This window comes from Oncorhynchus gorbuscha, linkage group LG21, assembly GCF_021184085.1.
Source record: "Oncorhynchus gorbuscha isolate QuinsamMale2020 ecotype Even-year linkage group LG21, OgorEven_v1.0, whole genome shotgun sequence".
In the NCBI taxonomy this organism is placed as follows: domain Eukaryota; kingdom Metazoa; phylum Chordata; class Actinopteri; order Salmoniformes; family Salmonidae; genus Oncorhynchus; species Oncorhynchus gorbuscha.
In genome coordinates this window covers 30974708-30996036 of record NC_060193.1, presented here as the reverse complement: position 1 = coordinate 30996036, position 21329 = coordinate 30974708, and the positions used below count along the sequence as shown (strand labels likewise).

Sequence of the window (21329 nt, the reverse complement as noted above, 5' to 3'; positions counted from 1 at the left end):
TGCAGACAACAGAGGTCAACAGAGATATACACACACACACACTCCCCACTGGGCGCACACTGGTTGAATCAACGTTGTTTCCACGTCATTTCAATGAAATTACATTGAACCAAAGTGGAATTTATGTTCAATTTACATCTGTGCCCAGTTGGTCATCATCATCTGTAATCTCCCACTGTGCTCCCAATGCCGTGTGTGTTGTGTGTGTGGTATTCTCTTGCATGAGAAAAACAAACAGAGACGTGGAAGAGGGAAAGATAAGGGGTAGATGGGAAGTTAAGGGGCTAGGCAGGGACAAATATAGGTAAAACAAAATCTGAAAAGAACACTAAAGAGAGAATGCATGACAAAAATAGAGAAAGACCCATTGATAACACAAATAATGGATACGAGGACTTCGGGTGTAAGGACTCCTCTCACACCCCTCCTCCTGTCCCCTCCTCTCCTCCATCCCTCCCTCTGCAGTAGGTCCAACACCATCAAATATTCAAACTCCTCCAGCTCCTCGTAGATGTCTTGCGACACCTAAAACGGCTGATCCATGAACGGTAAATAGCCTGTGGTTCGCCATTTATTCTAAACCAACAAAAATAAACTAGCCCACAGACAAATTGGAGGACAAGGGCTACCTGGCAGTCATCAATATTTTATAGAGATGACTTTTTCCATATCTACATGTACAGGGACTCTACAGTGTTGTTAGTTGTGGGTTTACAGTATTTTAACCAAGGGTTATGTACAGTGCCTTATAACTGGATCTATGTGGAACAAAGGAGGTTGGTGGCATCTTAATTGGGGAGGATGGGCTTGTGGTAATGGCTGGAGCGGAATGGTGGAGTTGTATCAAATACATCAAACACATGGTTTGATGCCATTCAATTTGGTCCATTCCGGATATTATACTAGCGACCAGGTGCTTACCAAAGAGGAAGAGGTGAAGCGAGAGGTTTTACTCAGTTCAAAATCTGTCCACGAAAATAAGCCCACGAAGTGAGGAATTTTTATATGGAGGTCAATGAGAGAGTGTCAAATTTGGTCAACAAAAAATGTAATTGCTAATTTGCTATGTTAAGTTTATTTGATCTAATAGAAGTTTCATACTGGTTATGTTGCTACAAGCGCGCTAATATAAGTGGATGCATGTGTCATTTTGGCAACTTTGAAAAAACGGCTTTATATCGGAGTTGTGCCTGTTGCCACTGAGATAGATAGAGGAATCATCATGGATATAACCCATTTTTAGCATGGACGTTGCCATTGAGGGCTTTCACCATTTTAAAGTAGTCACCTGGGTGGGGATTCCAATTAGTTGGGATGCAAAGTTAGCCAGTGAAGAAGAAGAAAAGGTACTATTCTAAAATGGAGAGAACCTCAATAGCGCTGCCCATGCTAGCCCAGACGCTACAATAGAAAATGTTTGGCATTACTCAGGTGCATCATTCTGAACCCTGCAGATAGAAATGTGATGTACAGTCTGTACTCCCAAAAGCGTATTCTACATGTTCTTCACACAATAGCCAAGCAATGTTACAGAAACCTCCAGATAGAAATGGCTATTTATTCACCCTGCTGTCCTTTTTCTGTTCTTATGTAAATGTTAAATATGCATTTATATCATTGTGTCAAGCTTAGTTTTATATACAGCTGATCCTCAACCTGGTCTCAGAGCATTTCGTATTTTTCTGTACGTAAACCAGAGACACTCCATTTAGTATGATATGTTACGTTTTGTATGGTATGTATTAATTTTTGTATGTCCATCACCCCTTTGTAAGATATTTTATGAATTACAATTCGTAGTATATGTTATAAATTTGCAAAACGTACAATAACACTACAAATTTGCATAACGTACTATATGTTACAAATTTGTTAAATGTTTGATATGTTACGATTTCTAGCTAGGTGACTAGGTGGTTAACATTAGCTAGACTCAGGGTTAGAGTTATCAAATCAAATGTTATTTGTCACATGCGCCGAATATAACATGTGTAGACCTTACCGTGAAATGCTTACTTACAAGCACTTAACCAAACAATGCAGTTTAAGAAATAGAGGTAAAATATTGACAAAATAAATTGAAGTAAAAAATAGAATAAAAACGAACACAAAAAAATGAGTGAGTAGCAGCAGCGAAAGCTCCACAAACGATTAGTCACAGAAAAACAGAAAAACACAGCCATTTTTCCAGCCAAAGAGAGGAGTCACAAAAAGCACAAATAGAGATCAAATGAATCACTAACCTTTGATGATCTTCATCAGATGACACACATAGGACTTCATGTTACACAATACATGTATGTTTTGTTCGATAAAGTGCATATTTGTCTCCAAAAATCTCATTTTTACATCGGCGTGTTATGTTCAGTAGTTCCAAAACATGTGGTGATTTTGCAAAGTCACATCAATTCACAGAAATACTCATTATAAATGTTGATGAAAGTTCAAGTGTTATGCATGGAACTTTAGATAAACTTCTCCTTAATGCAACCACCGTGTCAGATTTTTTAAAAACTTTATGGAAAATGCATAATCTGAGTACTGCGCTCAGAGCCCAAAACAGCAAAAGAAATATCCGCCATGTTGCGCAGTCAACAATAGTCAGAAATAGCATTATAAATATTCACTTCCCTTTGATGATCTTCATCAGAATGCAATCCCAGGAATCCCAGTTCCACAATAAATGTTTTATGTGTTCGATAAAGTTCATCATTTATGTCCATATACCTCCTCTTGTTAGGGCGTTTGGTAAACAAATCATAAGGTGCGTGCCACTTCCAGCGGAAAGGTCGGACGAAAATTCCAAAAAGTTATATTACTGGTCATAGAAACATATCAAACTATGTATAGAATCAATCTTTAGGATGTTTTTATCATAAATGTTCAATAATGTTCCAACTGGAGAATTCCATTGTCTGTAGAAAAGCAATGGAACGAGAGCTACCTCTCATGTGAAATGTGCGTGACCAGTGTGTGACTGCTCTCATTCAGCCCCCCCCCCAAACAACGTTCTAAAGATGATTGACAGTTAGTGGAAGCCTTAGGAAGTGCACCATAACCAATATCCCACTGTGTTTTCGATAGGGGCTGAGTTCAAAAACTACAAACCTCAGATTTCCCACTTCCTGTTTGGATTTTTTCTCAGGTTTTTGCATGCCATATGAGTTATGTTATACCCACAGACGTCATTCAAACAGTTTTAGAAACTTCAGAGTGTTTCCTATCCAATAATAATAATAGTAGGCATATATTAGCATCTGGGAGGCAGTTTACTCTCGGCACGCTTATCATCCAAAAGTGAAAATGCTGCCCCCTAGCCCAAACAGGACAGCTCGTTGAGTGTGGTATTAGTGCCAGCATTGGTTTGTGCTGGTAAATAGACAGCTACAAATAATATAGATGAGAACTCTCTTTGTAGATAGTATGGTCTACAGCTTGTCATGAGGTACTCTTCCTCAGATGAGCAATACCTTGAGGCTCATTTAATATTAGACTTTGCGCACCAGCAGTTATTGACAAATAGACACACACCCCCGCCTCTCGTCTTACCAGACGTAGTTGCTCTGTCCTGCCGATGCACGGAAAACCCAACCAGCTCTATTATCCAGGTCATCGTTCAGCCACGACTCGGTGAAAGATAAGGTATTACAGTTTTTAATGTCCCGTTGGTAGCATCGTCTCGACCATAGATCATCGAGTTTGTTTTCCAGTGATTTCACTTTGGCCAATAGAACCGATGGTAGTGGCCCTTTACTGCCTTGCTTCTGAATCCTCACAATGACCCGTAACCTTCTCCCTCTGTACCTCCATCTTTTCTTCACGCGAATGACGGGGATTTGGGCCTGGTCTCTGGAAAGCAGTATATCCTTTAGGTTGGAGTCATTAAAGAAAAAATCTTTGTCCAGTTCGAGGTGAGTATTTGCTGTTCTGATGTCCAGAAGCTCCTTTCGGCCATAAGAGACACCAGCAGCAACTTTATGTACAAACTAAGTTACAAACAATAAGAAAAAACAAACAAAATAGCACAGTTGGTCAGGAGCCCATAAAACAGCAGCCATCCCCTCTGGAGCCATTATCTGAAAAGGGGTTAGGGGTTAGGGTTAAGCTTAAGTTTAGGTGCTTAGGAGTTAGGTTAAAGGGTTAGATACTACTGCACTGTTGGAGCTAGGAGCACAAGCATTTCGGATCACCCGCAATAACAACTGCTAAATATGTGTATGTGACCAATAACATTTGATTTGATTTAACTTTAGGAGAAGGGTTAGCTAAACGGGTTAAGGTTAGGGTTTAGGGGAAGGGTTAGCTAACATGCTAAGTAGTTGGAAAGTAGCTTTAAAAAAAAGTAGTACGTAGTTGAAAAGTTGATCATTAGCTAAAATGCTGAAGTTCTCCTTGATGAGATTCAAACTTTCAACCTTTGGGATGCTAGCCGTTCATGTTACATGCCCACCAAACCAACCTACTTTAGTTTTGCCTTAAGTAACCATACAGAATATAACATAGGCCCACGGTACCATACTAATTTGAGTGTCCCGGATTGATGTTTACTATATTACATTTAGTCTATGAGTCCAGACAGGACAACTTGGAAACCCCTGGGACACTATAAACACCAATCCATTGTCAGAGGATAGCAAAACAACAATAATAAAGCATGGCTGCTATTCAATGGATTGTTGCTCTCCAACATAACCGGCGCAGGCAGCTCAGTCTGTTGGTGTAGATTATAAAATGTGCATATTATCACGGAGCCCGTTGCAGACTCACAGTGAAGGGGGTATCCTTCCCCGGGATACTCGGATTTAAAAAACAAACAATGTGTGTGCAGTAGAGTAGGGTCAGTTACTGTATAAAAGGAAACTGAGACTGATATATGTTGGCGCTTTGTGTTAAAGCACTGTGGAGGTAAGAAGACGCTGGGGGTTCAAATCTTGAAATGAATTAATTATGGTGTTGTGTATTTTCGTTCATAAAAACTATTCTGCGAAATGTATAGACCTAGTTTACGTTTGACATTAAATGTGGGCTATTAGTCGATTTTGCTTCTGACGCAAGTGGCATCGATTTCAGCACCTGGGAATTGGACAGCTAGCCCAACATGATCGCGTGAAAAACCGAACACGGCCCCAACGACGCTCTTGGCTGTGGCATTTACAGTTTCATTCTGCACGCTTGTTTGGAAAACACGGAATAAGTTGGAAACATCGTAATGTTTACGTTACATAGCAGTTGGAAAAGAGGACCAGACCCAATTGCTATCACACCAATGGGATAGCCACCCATTAAGCAGAACGGAACTTCAATATTTTTTTAATGGTAAACGGCCTGAGTGAACTATCGTATTTTATCCACCATCTTCGAGGATAGTAGGCCTATATTATCTCGTGGGAAGTGATCAAGTCAAATAGTTTAGTCTCGAAGAAACAGCAATGTTTTTGCAGTACGAGATGCGTCACCAGGTGGCGCCCATGCTATGTGCACGGCGCGCGTCCTCTAGCTGGCACACATTGACGACCACGTTGTTACCAGTGTCTGCCCTCGCTCCAATTCCACTCCCTCTCTCCCAGCTTCCCTCCCTCCCTCCATCCCTCTCTCTCCGCTGACAGTATAGCTATCTATCTTCCACTCACATCGCAGTCTCTGTCAGTATCCGCGGTATGAGCGCTATAGGCCTAATGGCGCGAAGCATGGCATCTCTGCGTCCGAAAGGAATCGTTTCAGCGCACCTGTGCTTGGCCGTGGTTATCGCCTGGATGTCATTGATGAGACCCATGCTATGTGACAGCGGCGTTTTACATCGGAGCGACGGGGATCGTCTGTTTGACAGCCGCGGCGCTGTAGGCATAGACGGGGTTGACGGAGTGTTCGGACCGGGCTTGGGTGATAATGATGGGGACGCGGGCGACGTGGAATCCCCGCGCTTCAGGAGAGCACTATCCCAAGAGAAAGTGTCCCTGCTCAGCAGCTCGTTCGTGCTCAAAGGGGATGCTACTCACAACCAGGCGATGGTGCACTGGACTGGAGAGAACAGCAGCGTAAGTACCGGTCCCGTCCCGGTTCCACTTAGTCGCGATATCTCGGGTTCCCTGCTTGTAGCCTACACAACCCAGCAGTCACCAATGCACCCCATTCCAACGGACACAAGTTATTCTCAATGCAGTAGCTATACATGCGTAAATTATTTTCCGTCATAACATTGCGCATGGCATTGAATTAATGTAGAAAAAAAATATTATTCGAGTGCGCATCTAAAAGCATAGCCATATGGTATATGTTTACAACAGCTTATTTTCCTATTGTGTGTCCTGCTCCGACTGGTGAGAGAGAGGGCATGATTAGGTGCGGAGAAATGCCCCTGTCTTTTGTTTGGCTGCACATTATCATGACAGCCTGTTTGAACGGCGCGCACACTGGAGGCTGGTTTTTCTGTCCCACTCGGTGTCACTAGATTAGTGTTGTTGCCTGACATTGTCATATATGATACGAAAGTGTGTAAATAATATGTATTAGTAGCCTGTCAACTTCGAACGTTTCAGTGTATTCACGGCATTTGTCCCAGCAATGAATGGCGCATAATTAGAGGTTTATAACCTAGTTTCATTGACATGTGATGAATTGACATCTGTAACAGTATATTTTGAGCTTCGCAAGGCCGAGGTCAAGTCAGAGCAGGCCAAACAACATAAGAGTGGGCTTTGTGACTGGGTAGCCTATTGTCAGCTGTCCGGGACCTCACAGTGTCTACCGGAGACATCACTTCAATACCATGCTATTGTCAAGACAAAAATGGCCCACTCCTGCAAACACAATCAAGACGGCTCTAGAACATGCCTTGAAATAGACGTCTACTCGGTAGCAGTTATTTTAAAGCCGCAAACAGCAACATGCTAGGCCTATAAGATTGAAATCACATTTTGACTTGGCATTGAATTTGATTGATATCTATAAAAACAAACGAGTGTTTGTAGGTTAGAACACACATTTTGTCTTAAAAAAGGGCGATTTGTATTCCCGAAGAACTTCTCTACTTCAATATGCACTGATTCAATACTGAGCCAAGTTTGAATCTGTCAGTCAGTCAAACGTATACTGACGGCCTAGGAGGACATGTTTGAGTTATCCTAAATTAACTTGGCAATGTCCTACTTTGAAAGGTCGACTGTAAGGAGGTCTCCCCTTATATAACGCAGGCTAATAAAATAAGACAAATGCTGCCATTCAATATCACCAGGTCTGACATTTACGCCCCCAGCACAGATTGATAGGTATAAAAAATGAATTTCAAACCCCACATCCCCCTCTATTTGAGAAAATTTGGATGGATGGATGGATTCGGGGGAAAGTCCGAATTTGTGTGTGTAAAGGGCTATTGGGGGCATCAATGATTTGGAATCCCTGAAGAATACAGCCACTTCTGAATCTATGCTCTCTTAAGGGGGAAATGATGGAGCAATCATGGACAGAAGATGTTTTTTGCTCCGAGCCAATATAAGATAGAAGAGTCCAAGGTGGGTGTTCTTTGTTGGTGTAGTAACCCATTTAAAAACCCACTCTACCTGTCTCCGACTCTACATGTCTTTAAAGTGATTATTATTTGGCTTGATGAAAGCACTTATGCCCTCTCCTTTGTGTCTTCTCTGTGCTGTTATTACAATCGCACGTGCTGTGCCCGGCTCACTCACTTATGACAATGATAAGAAGAGGGCTGTTATTTCTCCGAGAAGCCTTGATTGATCAAGTGCCACTCAGAGGAGAAAATCACTCTCTCTTGTTTTTTCTCTCTCTCTCTCTCTCTCTCTCTCTCTCTCTCTCTCTCTCTCTCTCTCTCTCTCTCTCTCTCTCTCTCTCTCTCTCTCTCTCTCTCTCTCTCTCTCTCTCTCTCTCTCTCTCTCTCTCTCTCTCTCTCTCTCTCTCTCTCTCTCTCTCTCTCTCTCTCTCTCTCTCTCTGTGCATCCGCTGTCGCTGTTGGAGATCGATGATGCCTGTGTTTGATAGGGAGGTGGTGGGAGGAGGATGTCCTGTTTAGAGAGAAAGAGAGTAGTGGGCGGCTTTCACTGATGGTGGAACATCATTTGAACAGAGAGAAATGGAAAAGGGCGGATTCGGGAGGTTGAACAAGATAGAAATGTAGAGCAAGGCAGAGTGAGGCAGGGAAGGAAGGGAGAGGGGAGGTTTAGAGGGGAGGTTGAGAGAGCGCTGTCTTCTATGAATTGGTTGCTAGAGATGCTCCTGGCACATGTGCATTTTATTCACACGCACGCACACACACACGCACACGCACACACGCACAATGGATGGGAAGTATTTGAGATTCTTATTTGAATTACTTCTGTGTATTTTGTCATTTGAATTACACTGGGCTGAACTACACTCCAATGTATTTTGTGTTATCCAAATACTATAATGAGTATTTTCCAAATACAAAATACTTTTCTATAAAACAAAATTAAGCGGTTCACATTTTGTGTCCCCCCCCTTTCACCCAGCAGAAGTCTGATAGCACTATGGTGTGATAAAAATGTCTACTAAATGTAAAAATGAACAAATACAAAGCATGCTGAGTATTATTCTAATGAGCTCCACCCCAAAACAATACACAGTGTGCTGTGCAGTTCATTTTGTTGTGTTCATTTTTACATATACATAAACATTTTGGTCATTTAGCAGACATGCTCACCCAGAGTGACTTGCTTAACTAAGGTAGTTAAACAACAACCTATCACAGTCATAAGCAAGTAAAGAAAAATGTGTAACCGTCACTGAGAATGTTGTTGCTGTTAGGGCCGGCTACTAATTACATTTTGTATTTTAATACACAAAACACATGTATTTTAATGAAATAAATGACAAAATACAAGTATTTTGTTGTTTATTTTTGATACATTTTGATACATATGATTTTGCATCTGCATTTTGTAGTTGTATTTTGTCATTTTTGCCCATCTTAGCACACACACGCGCCCACACCCATAGGATTCGGTACATCTTTGTCACGTTCTGACCTTTTTTTTGTTTGTTTTGTCTTTATTTAGTATGGTCAGGGCGTGAGTTGGGGTGGGCAGTCTATGTTTGTGTTTCTATGTTTTTTAAAATCTATTGCTGTGTTTGGCCTGATATGGTTCTCAATCAGAGGCAGCTGTTTATCGTTGTCTCTGATTGAGAAATTTAGGTAGCCTGGGTTTCACTGTTGGTTGGTGGGTGTTTGTTTTCGTGTCTGTCACCACACGGGACTGTTTCGGTTTGGTTTTCGTTCATGTTCACATTTATTGTTTTGTATGTCTTAGTGTTCAGTTTATGTTTTATAATAAACGATATGGACACTTACCCCGCTGCGTTTTGGTCCGATCCCTGCTACACCTCCTCTTCAGACGAAGAGGAGGAAATCTGCCGTTACAATCTTTCCTTGCCGCTCTGAGTGGTGAGTATAAGTCTCTTTCAGGATATGGAATTAGCTATGTACATAATGCATAGCCCAGCCAGCCAGTCTGGTTTGATACAGTCTATAGGGCCTTCAGAGATGGCTGTGGCCAGACAAAGGATACAGACGGTTGTCATTGTCAATAAATGTATCCCAAGATGCATCATGCCTGTTGTGTATCTGGAGGTCAGACTCTATGGGACTGCACAATTAGAATTTGACCTTTTAATTGTGTGTACACAAAGGCACATTGCCCTTTACCCCCTATTATTACACATTTATTACACAACTAGACAAACATTTCCAGTGTACTGAAGGGTCATGCACATTGCCATAATGGTAATGTAGACATGAACTTTTCTTCATAATGATGCTCAAGACACACACACACGGACGTGCACGCACACACACACACAAACGCGCACACCCCCCACACACACACGCACACGCACGCACCCACAAACACACGCATGCACACACGCACGCGCATGCACACACATTTTCCTTGTCATTAAGTTAAGGAGACCGGGTTCAGACACTCGGTTGAACCAACAAGACTCTGTTCAGCAGGGAGTCCGGGTCGACATGTGGTGTAATGAGGGCATGGTCATTTTTGGACCGCACACAGTCCGACCGGAGCCGGAGGAACACTCCCTTATATGTCCCCAAGAACGGTAATTAATTCCAGAACTCCTTGTTGTCAGTTCCGGGAGACATTCTAGGAACGGTCAGGCACCAAGCCCCATAACTTGATACCAGCATTCCGAACAGAGAGTTTGCTTCCACTGTTGAAAGAGCCTTCTTTGTGCTTCCCTATGCACTCTCTCACTCTCTCTCTCTCTCTCTCTCTCTCTCTCTCTCTCTCTCTCTCTCTCTCTCTCTCTCTCTCTCTCTCTCTCTCTCTCTCTCTCTCTCTCTCTCTCTCTCTCTCTCTCTCTCTCTCTCTCTCTCTCTCTCTCTCTCTCTTTCTCTCTCTCTAACCTTTCTTCTGGGCTTTGTTGACTAGCTCCAGGGCTCTGAGAAGTCGGCTTCTCTCTATTTCTGTACTCATCTTTCGATGGCGTTGAGCTCAGCATTTTAGCAAGTGTTCTGTAGTATCCAGGGCCTCTACTCTGTGAAGGAGATAGACATGAGTGGGAGTGAAAGGGGTAGAGAGAGAGAGAGGGAGAGCGAGAAAGAGCGAGAGAGAGATTGGATGATGGATGATTGGAAAGTGAGAGTTTTAGAAAGGGAATGAGAGAGAGAGAGAGAGAGAGAGATCAATCATAAGCACACACTCTCCGATATTTTGGCCCTCCCTGAAGAGTGAGTTTTTGACCCAGGTAAACACACGCGCGCCCATGTAAACGCACACACCCCTGTGTGCTTCTTGTTTTTTTCCAATGACTGCACACCTTTGCACTGTTGTGTTAAAAGAGTGTGTGTGTGTGGAAGATAATAGTGATGGTGATGATGAAAAGTTTCAAGATGATGAAGAAAGACCACAAGGAGGCACACCAGAGGAGGCTCGTGGGAGGAGAAAAAGGAGGACAGGCTCATTGTAATGGCTGCAATTGAATTAATGGAACGGTATCAAACGCATCAAACATACTGAAACCACATGTTTGACTCTGTTCCATTCCAGCCATTCCAATGAGCCCCTCATCCTATTTCTCTTCCCATGAGCCTCCTATGGTGTGCCTCCTTGTGGTTTTCTTCATCACCTTGATACTTTTTATCGCCATCATCATCATCATCACCATCAAACATAATCTTCCTCGTCTTCTTATCATTGTTTCTGTTGGAAGGCCTATAAGGACGGGTGTTTACTAGTGTTGTTTACCACGGTGTCTGTGCTTATGACCCCGTGTCCCATTAAAGGAGACATAAGATGACATCACCTCCTTACCCCTTCACCCCTGTCCTCACCCCTAACCCCCCTTGTTACCACGCCGATGCTATCCTTCCGAGCTGCCAGATGCTGGCGGGAGATTGCAGGGATCATTTCAGCCAATCATGTCAGGGGTTTATCCCCTGCAGCAAACATGTAATATAAACATGATGTTTTGTGCATTTAGATTGAGAATTGAAAAGCACGTTTTATGAGAAGGTGCTTGATTGCAAATTTGCATACATAACATATTTTTTTCTCCCTCCTACCACCACTTCCTGGATCTGGTCGTAAGCTGAGGTGCTGACTTAATGCAAAAGACATTTGTTCTCGCTTCGCATACTAAACAGACAGTTCATTTGGTTCCACTAGTCTTCGGTTGAAAATTGTTTGTACATGTGAAGTGAGTCCTCCAAATCGTTTTTGTCATCTCTCTCGATCCATCCTCTGCGCACTTTTCTCCAACCAGACTAAGTCAATGCTAGGTCTGGAAGTTTAGGGCTGATCTAGTGTGTGTGTGTGTGTGTGTGTGTGTGTGCATGTACAGTTGACATTAATCATGGGTCCCCCAGGAGACATGGAGACAGGGTCTTTGCCAGGGAGATCAGAATGACTGGTTCTGCCACCAAAGATGTCTGCTGGCCCGTGGCTTAGAGTGCCTCCCTCCCAATGTTTCTGCCACTGATTTTCTCACAATGACAGGGCAGCATAAGGCAATGGCTGCAATGTTTTCTAACAGTGATTTAAACTTAATGCATGTATTAACTAGTAACTACTTATTTTTATTTTTTATACCTTTATTGAACTAGGCAAGTCAGTTAAGAACAAATTCTTATTTTCAATGACGGCCTAGGAACAGTGGGTTAACTGCCTGTTCAGGGGCAGAACGACAGATTTGTACCTTGTCAGCTCGGTTACTAGTCCAACGCTCTAACCACTAGGCTACCCTGCCACCCCTTACTTACTTACTGTTAAATTGATGCTATCACCTATCTCTTGATCTGAATGATGCACCTTACAAAGTCTGATGCAAAGGTATTGTCTCATTACTGTGGGTTGGTTCACAATTTGGCTTGGTACACTATTTTGCTTGGTACACTATTTGGCACAGATCATCTATACATAACACCCAAGGCTACTTTACTTTAGCAGGGTGAGGCTTCCAGGTCAACCCCATGGGGAACCGGCTAGGCTAGGCTAGGCTAGGCTAGGCTAGGCTAGGCAGGATGCTGCGCTAGCATTAGAGAAGAGAGCTAATTAGGTCGTGTTTTTAGATGTGTTCTCCTTCCAGATCGTTCTGATCGGGCTGGCAGCAGCAGCGGGCTGATAAGATAAGGGAGAGTCCTGGGGTGATGTGGTTGTTATCCAGGTTCTGTTGCTACTGATGAGGTGGATAAATTCCACTCTTTCATGATTTCTTTCTTTCTCTCGCTCTCTCTGTCTCCTTCCTGTTATTCCCTTCCATCCTGGGCTCTGCCCTATCATTCTAGCTCAGGGCAGTACCCCTCTTTCTCTCTCTCGCTCTCTCTCGCTCTCTCTCCCTTTTTCTTTCCTTTTTCTCTCTCTATTTGGCAGTCTCACAAATGAACACATCCCCGTCTTGGGGAGCTGAAAACTATTCAGACTTAAATAAACTATTCTAGGGATGTGTGTGTGTCCCGGCAACGGGGAAAAACAACCACTTGGCAGGCCTTGGCCCTATGGACACTTACGCTTTCCTCCTCCTCCTCCATACTTCCTGCCTTCTTTGATTGACGTTCTTTACAGCGAGTGCTCGCGTCCAAGACGTGGTTAGTTTCTTCCTGGATATGGGGACTTGTTTTACTTCCTACTCATCAAGTTGTTGTTTGTGTTGCCTCTCTTGGAAACTGGAAAGCGAAAGTTCCCAGGGTTGCCTTGGCAACAGGGCTGGAATTCTGTAAGGGTCTTCCAGTGGATGTGAGATGTTCATGAGAAGCGCTCAGAGTGCGCTCGTACCTCTTGTCGCTTTCTAGACCTGCATATTTCCTTCTGACTCCAGCTAATAATACAGCCGCAAGAACTACACTTTTTCACCGATGGAAAAGACCTTCGGATTTGGAGCGTGTGTGTGTGTGTGTGTGTGTGTGTGTGTGTGTGTGTGTGTGTGTGCGTGCGTGCCACATGCGTGTGTATTTGTCGCTCTGTACGTGCATGCATGTGGATGTGTATGGATGCCCTACTGCTGCTTTAGTACAGTAGTGAGAAATCTAATATGAGGGGAAGGGATATGTAGCGGCACAGTGAGGTAGATCCCTTAGTGGCTCAGCGGGGTTCCCTCCCTCTCATCTGCTCATCACTAACACCACAGATTGGAGATTGGATTCTGGCCAGGGACTCTATACTCTACCTGTCTGTCTCACCAGGTGTTACTGCATAGTTTTTCTCACTCTTTCTCACTCCTGCACTTCACCAGATCGTTTGTCAGTATTGAAGTCTCCATTTGACATAGGCCTATCTTCTCGCTTGTTATTGGTTTGTTTCAGTATTATACAGAAACCATTTCTACTGTTAGGCCTATCATCTCCTTCCTTTTTCATTGGACTTGTCAGTCTCAATTGGTGGAACAGTCTGAGTTATCCAAATATTCTGTGCCCTGCCCTTGGGCCTAATGGGTTCTATTGGCAGCAGTCGAAACCAGGACCAGGAGCCCAGACCCTAACTCGGGGGAAAAACTACAAAAAAAAAGTGGTTAAAACGCGGTTCTGTCTCCCAAGTACTCCTACGGTGATGTACGTGCCCAGCTGCCTTGCCAAACCAGCACTCACACACCCAGATGGAAAATATGCATGAGTTGACCGACGGCCGTTTGCCAGCAATGATTTTCCCCCGGGAAAAGGTGAACCATTTGTGACTCACATTGATAGCAATTAGCGCACCCATGTACCGGAGGAAGGGGAGGCTGGAGAGAGAAGAATGAAAAGAAAATGAGAAAGAGACGTAGTGGGCTCTTTCAAAAAAAAAAAATAATTCATGTTACTTGGGCGGTGTGACAAACACGCTTGTCAAAAGTAGATCCCTGTTTTTACATGAAAAAGAAAACGGCCGACGCTATGATCTCACAACACGACAATGCCGCCACATTCTTTGGTGGGCGTCCATAGTGTTAGTTATTACGTTCATTTCTCTCCCCTTCCCGCGAACTGTTGCCTGCGTGATGAGATGAAGACATGGGAGACGACAAGAAAAATGGAGAGCGGCAACAAATTGAATTATTGTTTTGAACGTTGGCTTGTCAAAACATCGGCTGTAGCTAAATCCAGACGTTCTGCACAGCATCCAAGGAAATCCATGCCATGCTTTTAGTTATAACCAGACTGTCACTGTGAAATATTATATAGCCTACCATAAGGTGTTCCATGATAGGTTTCCATTATAGGGTTTTGCAGTGCATACATTGAAGTGTAAAATAATATCGTGACCTTTACATCAGCAGCACCTATAGATTCCAATATGCATCGTTTATGATTTTCAGCGATCCCTATTTGCACTGCTCTGTCTAGCCTAGCAGTCATGAGGTCGAAATAGCCCACATCTACATATAGCACCTCTTTTTGACTCTCCAACGTCACTACATGACAGTCAGCAGCTTGTTATCTCTAAAATCCCCATCCATCCTGTCCAGGTTGTTTATGATCCTATGGTCCATCCATTTCCCAGGTGTCCTGTCCTCCACGGCCCAGGGGTGAGGAGAGAGCGATTTGATCCCTGAAACTCCTCTGGACTGTTTGCTATTACAATTGAAACTTTTGTTTTTCCAAGGGAGCGCGGGACGGGAGAGGAGGTGAGGGAGCGGAGGTGAGGGAGAGGAGGTGAGGGAGAGGAGGTGAGGGAGAGGAGGTGAGGGAGAGGAGGTGAGGGAGCGAAGTGGGTCTCTCCTCGGAGTAATGCGGGGCTAAACAGAGAGGCAGCGCATCACACAGTTTAATGAGATTCTCCACGTTCAATCCAAAGCTGTCAGCATCAGGGGAGAGACAAGCACAAACACACACAGGAATACACAAATGTACACACTCGCAGGAATGTACTATCTAGGCTAGCACGCATTCGCACACAGACACACACAGTCTTGTAAAGCTAACCTTGTGGGGACACAATTCAGTCCCATTAAGTTGTATTTTCCCCTAACCCCTAACCCTAAACCTTAACCTGTACTCTTACACTTACCCTAACCCAAAAACCTAACCTTAACCCAGAAACCTAACCTTAACCCTAACCCTAAACATTAACCTAGATCCTAACCCTAAACCTAACCCTAGTTCCTAACCCTAACCCTTAATGTAATTCGAACCTTAACCCTAATCCCTCCTAGAAATAGCATTTGACCTCGTGGGAACTAACAAAATATCCCCATTTGTCCAATTTTTGTTTGTTTATTATTCTTGTGGCGATTCAAACACACCCTCCTCTCCCTGTCCATCTCTCCCTACCTTCCCCGGTGTCTATTTGGGCAGACTGTTTGTATGCAAATGCGTTGTCCGGCGAGCGTTGGCTGCGGTGGGAAAACCCAATTGATTGTCACAGTGTGCTGGGACGGAGGTAAACCACGCTAGGAGAGGCAGGCCTTGAGGAGTGTTTGCTCGTTTTTCTATTTGTCTGTATTCAAGCAGGTCCAACGGGTTTTCCTTTGTGTACTCTCCCTTTCTTCATGATCATTTCTCTTCCCGCACGACATCGCCAAACCGACAGATGTAACCAACAAAGACTTTCGACGGTGGTTTCAGTCAAGGAAGCAAAAAGCTGCTTTTGAACGATGTCTATTTCATTTGCCTGATCTGGGAACATGGTGGAACCGTGGTTACTCTTTCTTTGCTCATCTTAAGTCTAAGGCCTCTGTCATACATGGGAGTACAAGCGCTCTGGTAAATACACGCTGACACTAGATTATCCAAACTGTATCCATCCAGTCATGGAACGTAACACCTTGGCCCTCTGTGACAGTTCTATAAAAAGACAGAGAGAGAGAGAGAGCGTGTGTGTGTGTGTGTGTAAGTGTGTGTGCGTGTCAGTGTGTGTTTTTCCCATTCCAGTGGCCCATGGAAAGAGGACATTCCATCTGGTGTGTTACAGGCCTGTAAAAGCATTCCCCCTTTTCCTTATAAACCTCATCCCCCATCTGCCACACACACACACATACGCGCACACACGTGCACACGTGCGCACACACACACACACTCCGCTGCTCTGGTCTGTATGTGAAGATTGCCATTGTATAAATTTGAGTGTAGTGTGTACTTTTATACGACGGTTTGATAGCAACGGTTTATATGTTTGAGTGTGGGGGTGCGACAGTAGAGTTTTATAGTACTTTGAGTGAGCGTGTGTGAATACGAGTTTGTGTGTAATGTGTAGGTGTATTGCCTGTGTATTGCCTCCCCCCCCTCTCCCCTGTCACAGGCCCCAAATAAATCCCCTTACTGGACCCGGTCTCCAACATGGCCGCCAACACGGTTGCCTAGGAGAATCCCCAGAAGCCCCCACATTCTGCAGCCAGCTGTTCTCCCTCTACCCGACTGCCTTGTGTTCTGTTTTGGCCACACTGGGGGGGAGGGTGGGGGTGGGGGGGCTTCTTGTGTCTCCTCCAAACCCGTCACAATGGCCATCCGAGTTCCTACGACCTCACTCTCATTAACACTCCTTACAGAGTAGTCGCTACAAAGCGGGGGAAGGGGAAGAAACAAGGGGAAGGGGAAGTAACATCCGTTTGAATGGCGGGTGGAGGGTGGAGGAGAGAGGATGCCCACTGCATCTTTAGGGGGGGGGGGGTGGCACGGGATGTGTGAGTGTGGAGAGAATGGAGAAAGTCCACTCTCGGGCACATTTGGGCCAACTTTGGCACGCACTGAATGGGAGAGGGAAATCACACATACCAGTTAAAGCATGGACTGAGTTCGTTATGTCACTCGTCATGGTGAGTGAACGCAGAGTCTCTTCACGTTTCTCTATTCACTTAACTATGACATGTTTGTCTTGGTCGGACGTTCTATTAGACGGCATCTTAATCAAACATTTGGCTGCACTATCACCACAGAATTGGTACCACAGATGCAGTGGGTGCAGTTTTATCAATTGTAACTAATCATAGCTGATTCCTGATGATGCAGACAGAGATAGTGGAGAGGATCCGTTTACGGAAAGGCCATTAGCTATATATGAATGGGGAGAGATATCTCCACACATATCTTCACACATACAGAGGGATTATATCTGCCTGTTTCTCCCCTCTGTTTCTCTCCCCCCCTCTGGAATCTCAGGATATCTCTACAGTCTTGTATCTAGTATCTCCCTCCCTCCCTTCAATCTTTTTTTTTCTCTCTCTCTCTCTGGGAGTCTTTCGATATCTTATCCCCCCATCCCCCTCTCTCTCTCTGTTTCTCTTTTTTCCCTCTCTGGGAAGCCATGGGTATCCCATCGGTCTCGTCTCATTTTACGCCCTGTCATCAAAACCCGAACTGTAGCATACCTGGGGCAGAGCTTCGCCTTCGGGGAGCAGGAAGACCCTCGTCTGAACTCCCACAAGGCTCTGTTCCCGGTGACCCCTGACCCTGCCTTGTTAGAAGAAAATCCTCCATAAAAAAACAAAAACTTAAACACCATTTATATGGCAGCACCACTTGGGGGGAAATGGGGGAAGAAAAATTAACTAAGCACTATGTGGTTCTTTATTATATTATCTGATTATCTTCCGTCAGTGTGAGATGTTGATTGGCTCCAATTAGTGTTCCAGCATCTGCACAAGGTGTCTCACGTTGCTTTATCCATTATTGTCATGACGATTACTTATCTGTCTGGCAGACGGTCTTATCCGAAGATGGGTTGGAGGGGGGGGCTGTGACTTCCAATGATAGATGAGTGTGTGTGGGGGGAGGGGTAACCTCTCCTGGAAAATATATCTATTTCAAATGCCTGGGGAGGAGGAGAGGAAAAGGGGGATATTGCAAGGCGATTGCTGCGCTACACTGTACTGTTGTCAGCATCTATGAGAATGGACAGTCAAAATGAGCTTCCTCTTACAATGGGCAAGTACATAACAAGTGAAATTGGTTAGGGAAGCCATACTTTACTATTAGAAAATCTCATATTCACTATTTTCCTCCAGCTCCCCGACTATATTCTTCCGCACTCTCGGCCCATTGTGTGAAATACTTCCTCTGTCGGCTTTTCCAATCGAGACACAATTTGCTGGATGAGATAGACCCCTGTGTCTGGCCAAATCATCCCAGCGCGGTGGTGGAAGAAATTGAATTTTCCTATGAATATGTGATTGGCTGGGATGTGGTCTCAGTATTCACGGAGTTGTGCTAATCCACGGCGGGGAACATAAACACAGCCGTGACGGTATGGCGCTAACACCGGCCAGCAGCTGCCGTCACACACGCCCCAGGATGAAATGCACGCACACAAATACACACACACACACACACACATACATTGTACATGCATACACACGAGACGGGAGGCAGCAGCTGTGTTTGTCTGTGTGTGTCTGTTTGTGTATGCCTGTCATTTTGTTAGCGTCGCGTGTGTGCGCACATGTGTGTGTAAGTGCACACGAGTGAGTGTGTGTGTGTGCTATTTATGCTAGACTTATGATTAATATAGTCGTTTGGGACTCTTGTTCAGACATGCTCGTGCTCTCTGTCCACTCATAGACCTTTCATAGACCACTTGTGATCCCACAGTAATTTAATCCCATACCCAGCTAGCCCATTTGGTTCCTTGGAAGTTGTGGGAATGTATGTTTTTGGTTTCATGTTCGTTGTGGGCATGAAGCCATACGTTTCCTGACCGGTAAAACAATGTTTTTAAACATTCTGAAAACAGAAGTGAACATTTAGTCCGTCTGTAGCTCAGTTGGTAGAGCATGGCGCTTGTAACGCCAGGGTAGTGGGTTCGATCCCCGGGACCACCCATACGTAGAATGTATGCACACATGACTGTAAGTCGCTTTGGATAAAAGCGTCTGCTAAATGGCATATATTATTTAGCCTGTTTTGGGAGCTTTTATTTTTAGGTTGCAGGGAGATTTTGAGAACGTTTTACTCTGGTTCCTTGAGTTTTCCTCTGAGGTTTTATGAACCTTTTGCTGCAGTGGGCTAAATCAGGGTCACACCGAGTGTTTCTTGGTAGTCTTAAAAAAAAAATCTACTTTGAAAAAAAAGAAGGCACATGTACCATGTCAGATACAGAGTTGAAATGTATTAGAGTTTTCATCCCAATATTACACTTTATATACATCACAGAAGACTGAAATATAACTCAACCGTTTGACATAAACACCAGAGTTTGTGCATAAAAAAAAACATATGTTTATTAATTATGAAAAACATTCCACCCATGAGACCACTAGAAGGCGATTTGGTTATTTGACTGCAGGAACGGGCTAACGCACAGAGAACGAAAACTCTATGTTATTTTAAGGTTTTTGAATAACGTCCTTAAAACGTTCACTGAATGTTCCAATAAGACTTTTAATAACAGTGCCAGCTTATTTTGGGGTCACCCTTTTTGAACTCCCAAGTACAGATAGAACCCATGGAAATTCCTTTAAATGGAACCATGAGGAAACCTGTAGGAAATGTTACGCTGAAGTACGGAAATTCCCACAGAAGAACAATGTTTCTTAAACTTCTTGGAACAATTTGAGAACATGACTTTAAATAGAAGCACGAGGAAATCTGTAGTAAACATTATAGTGAAGTTCTAAAATTCCCACAGAAGAATGTTGTTTCTTCACATTCTCGGGAACAATTTGAGAACATGACTTGAAAATAGAACCATGAGGAAACCTGTAGGAAACGTTATGCTGAAGTAGAGGAGAGTGGGGTAAATGGAGACATTGTTTACATTCAGCATCACTCCATTATGGAAAATACAGCATTCTATCTAACAAAGATATCTACATATATTTCAAGATATTGTGTATCCCTGGACATAATCAGAATTCATTTAAGCATTACAATTTTGAAAACATAACTACACATTTCTGTAGTGAATGAAATATTACCATTATCTAAAAAAATGTTTAACCAGGTTTGCATCCAACATTTTTATGTGACTAAAATACATTGGATTAAAAAAAATAATTACAGGCCTGATAGAAACAGCAACTTTGTCGGTAAACTTTCCAAATGTTGACAAAAACTAAATATTTTTGTGTCTGTAAAATGTTTTGTGCGACAAATTGTGGTGGAAATGCTTTTATGCGCAAGTATTGATAAGATTAAAATCATGTTGAAGTAAACTTGGAGTCACACAATGATATGTTGTGTAAGTTGTGGGAAGGTTATATGCAAAATAACCATCGGACAGCCAGGCTCTCACCCAGCTCTAAGAAACATATTGTTTTCTATCTGGGTAGTGTCTGCTTGGCTAATGCCTATCATATATTTATCTTTATGCTAAGTACCTCTTGAGTTTGCGCCTATGGCGGCATTGGCGTCTCCACTGAGCACTTCAAACCACTTCCTTGGTAGCACCTATGCTGCTGCAGAAAAATGATATAATTCTCTGATTTATTTTAGGGAAGCAGTAATGAGTGTACTGCAAGGCGAGCTAATGCCTCTGGGCTTGTCTCCCATGTCAGGCAATGCTACGGAGTATGAGTCTCTCTCTCTCTCGCCTGCTGCCATATCCTCCACTACACACACACACACACACGCACACACACGCACGCACACACGCACACACACACACACACACACACGCACACACGCACACACGCACACACACACACACACGCACGCACACACACACACACACACACACACACACACACACACACACACACACACACACACACACACACACAGTCACTGTGGAATAACACCTGTGAGTCAAACTCAATGGATCTCCCCCTCAGCACCAGCTCAGCTTTGTTCATAACTGAGTGGGTTTGTTATTTACAACCATATCTCTCTCTCTCTCTCAGCTTTGTTCATAACTGAGTGGGTTTGTTATTTACAACCATATCTCTCTCTCTCTCTCTCTCTCTCTCTCTCTCTCTCTCTCTCTCTCTCTCTC

The 21329-nt window shown here is 43.7% G+C and overlaps 1 protein-coding gene across 6 annotated transcripts in view; it reads left to right on the top strand.

Moving 5' to 3' along the window:
• Positions 1–5515: 5515 nt before the first annotated feature.
• Positions 5516–21329, top strand: part of LOC124008907 (VPS10 domain-containing receptor SorCS2-like) — a 342821-nt gene continuing 327007 nt past the window's right edge. For 3 of the 6 annotated variants that reach the window (XM_046320503.1, XM_046320504.1, XM_046320501.1), the window contains exon 1: positions 5517–6035. In XM_046320503.1, coding sequence (XP_046176459.1) covers positions 5658–6035 — 378 coding nt within the window. In that variant the 5' untranslated portion in view covers positions 5517–5657. Of the gene's footprint in view, positions 6036–21329 lie in introns of all 6 variants that reach the window. The other 3 variants (XM_046320500.1, XM_046320502.1, XM_046320505.1) reach the window with 2 other exon arrangements.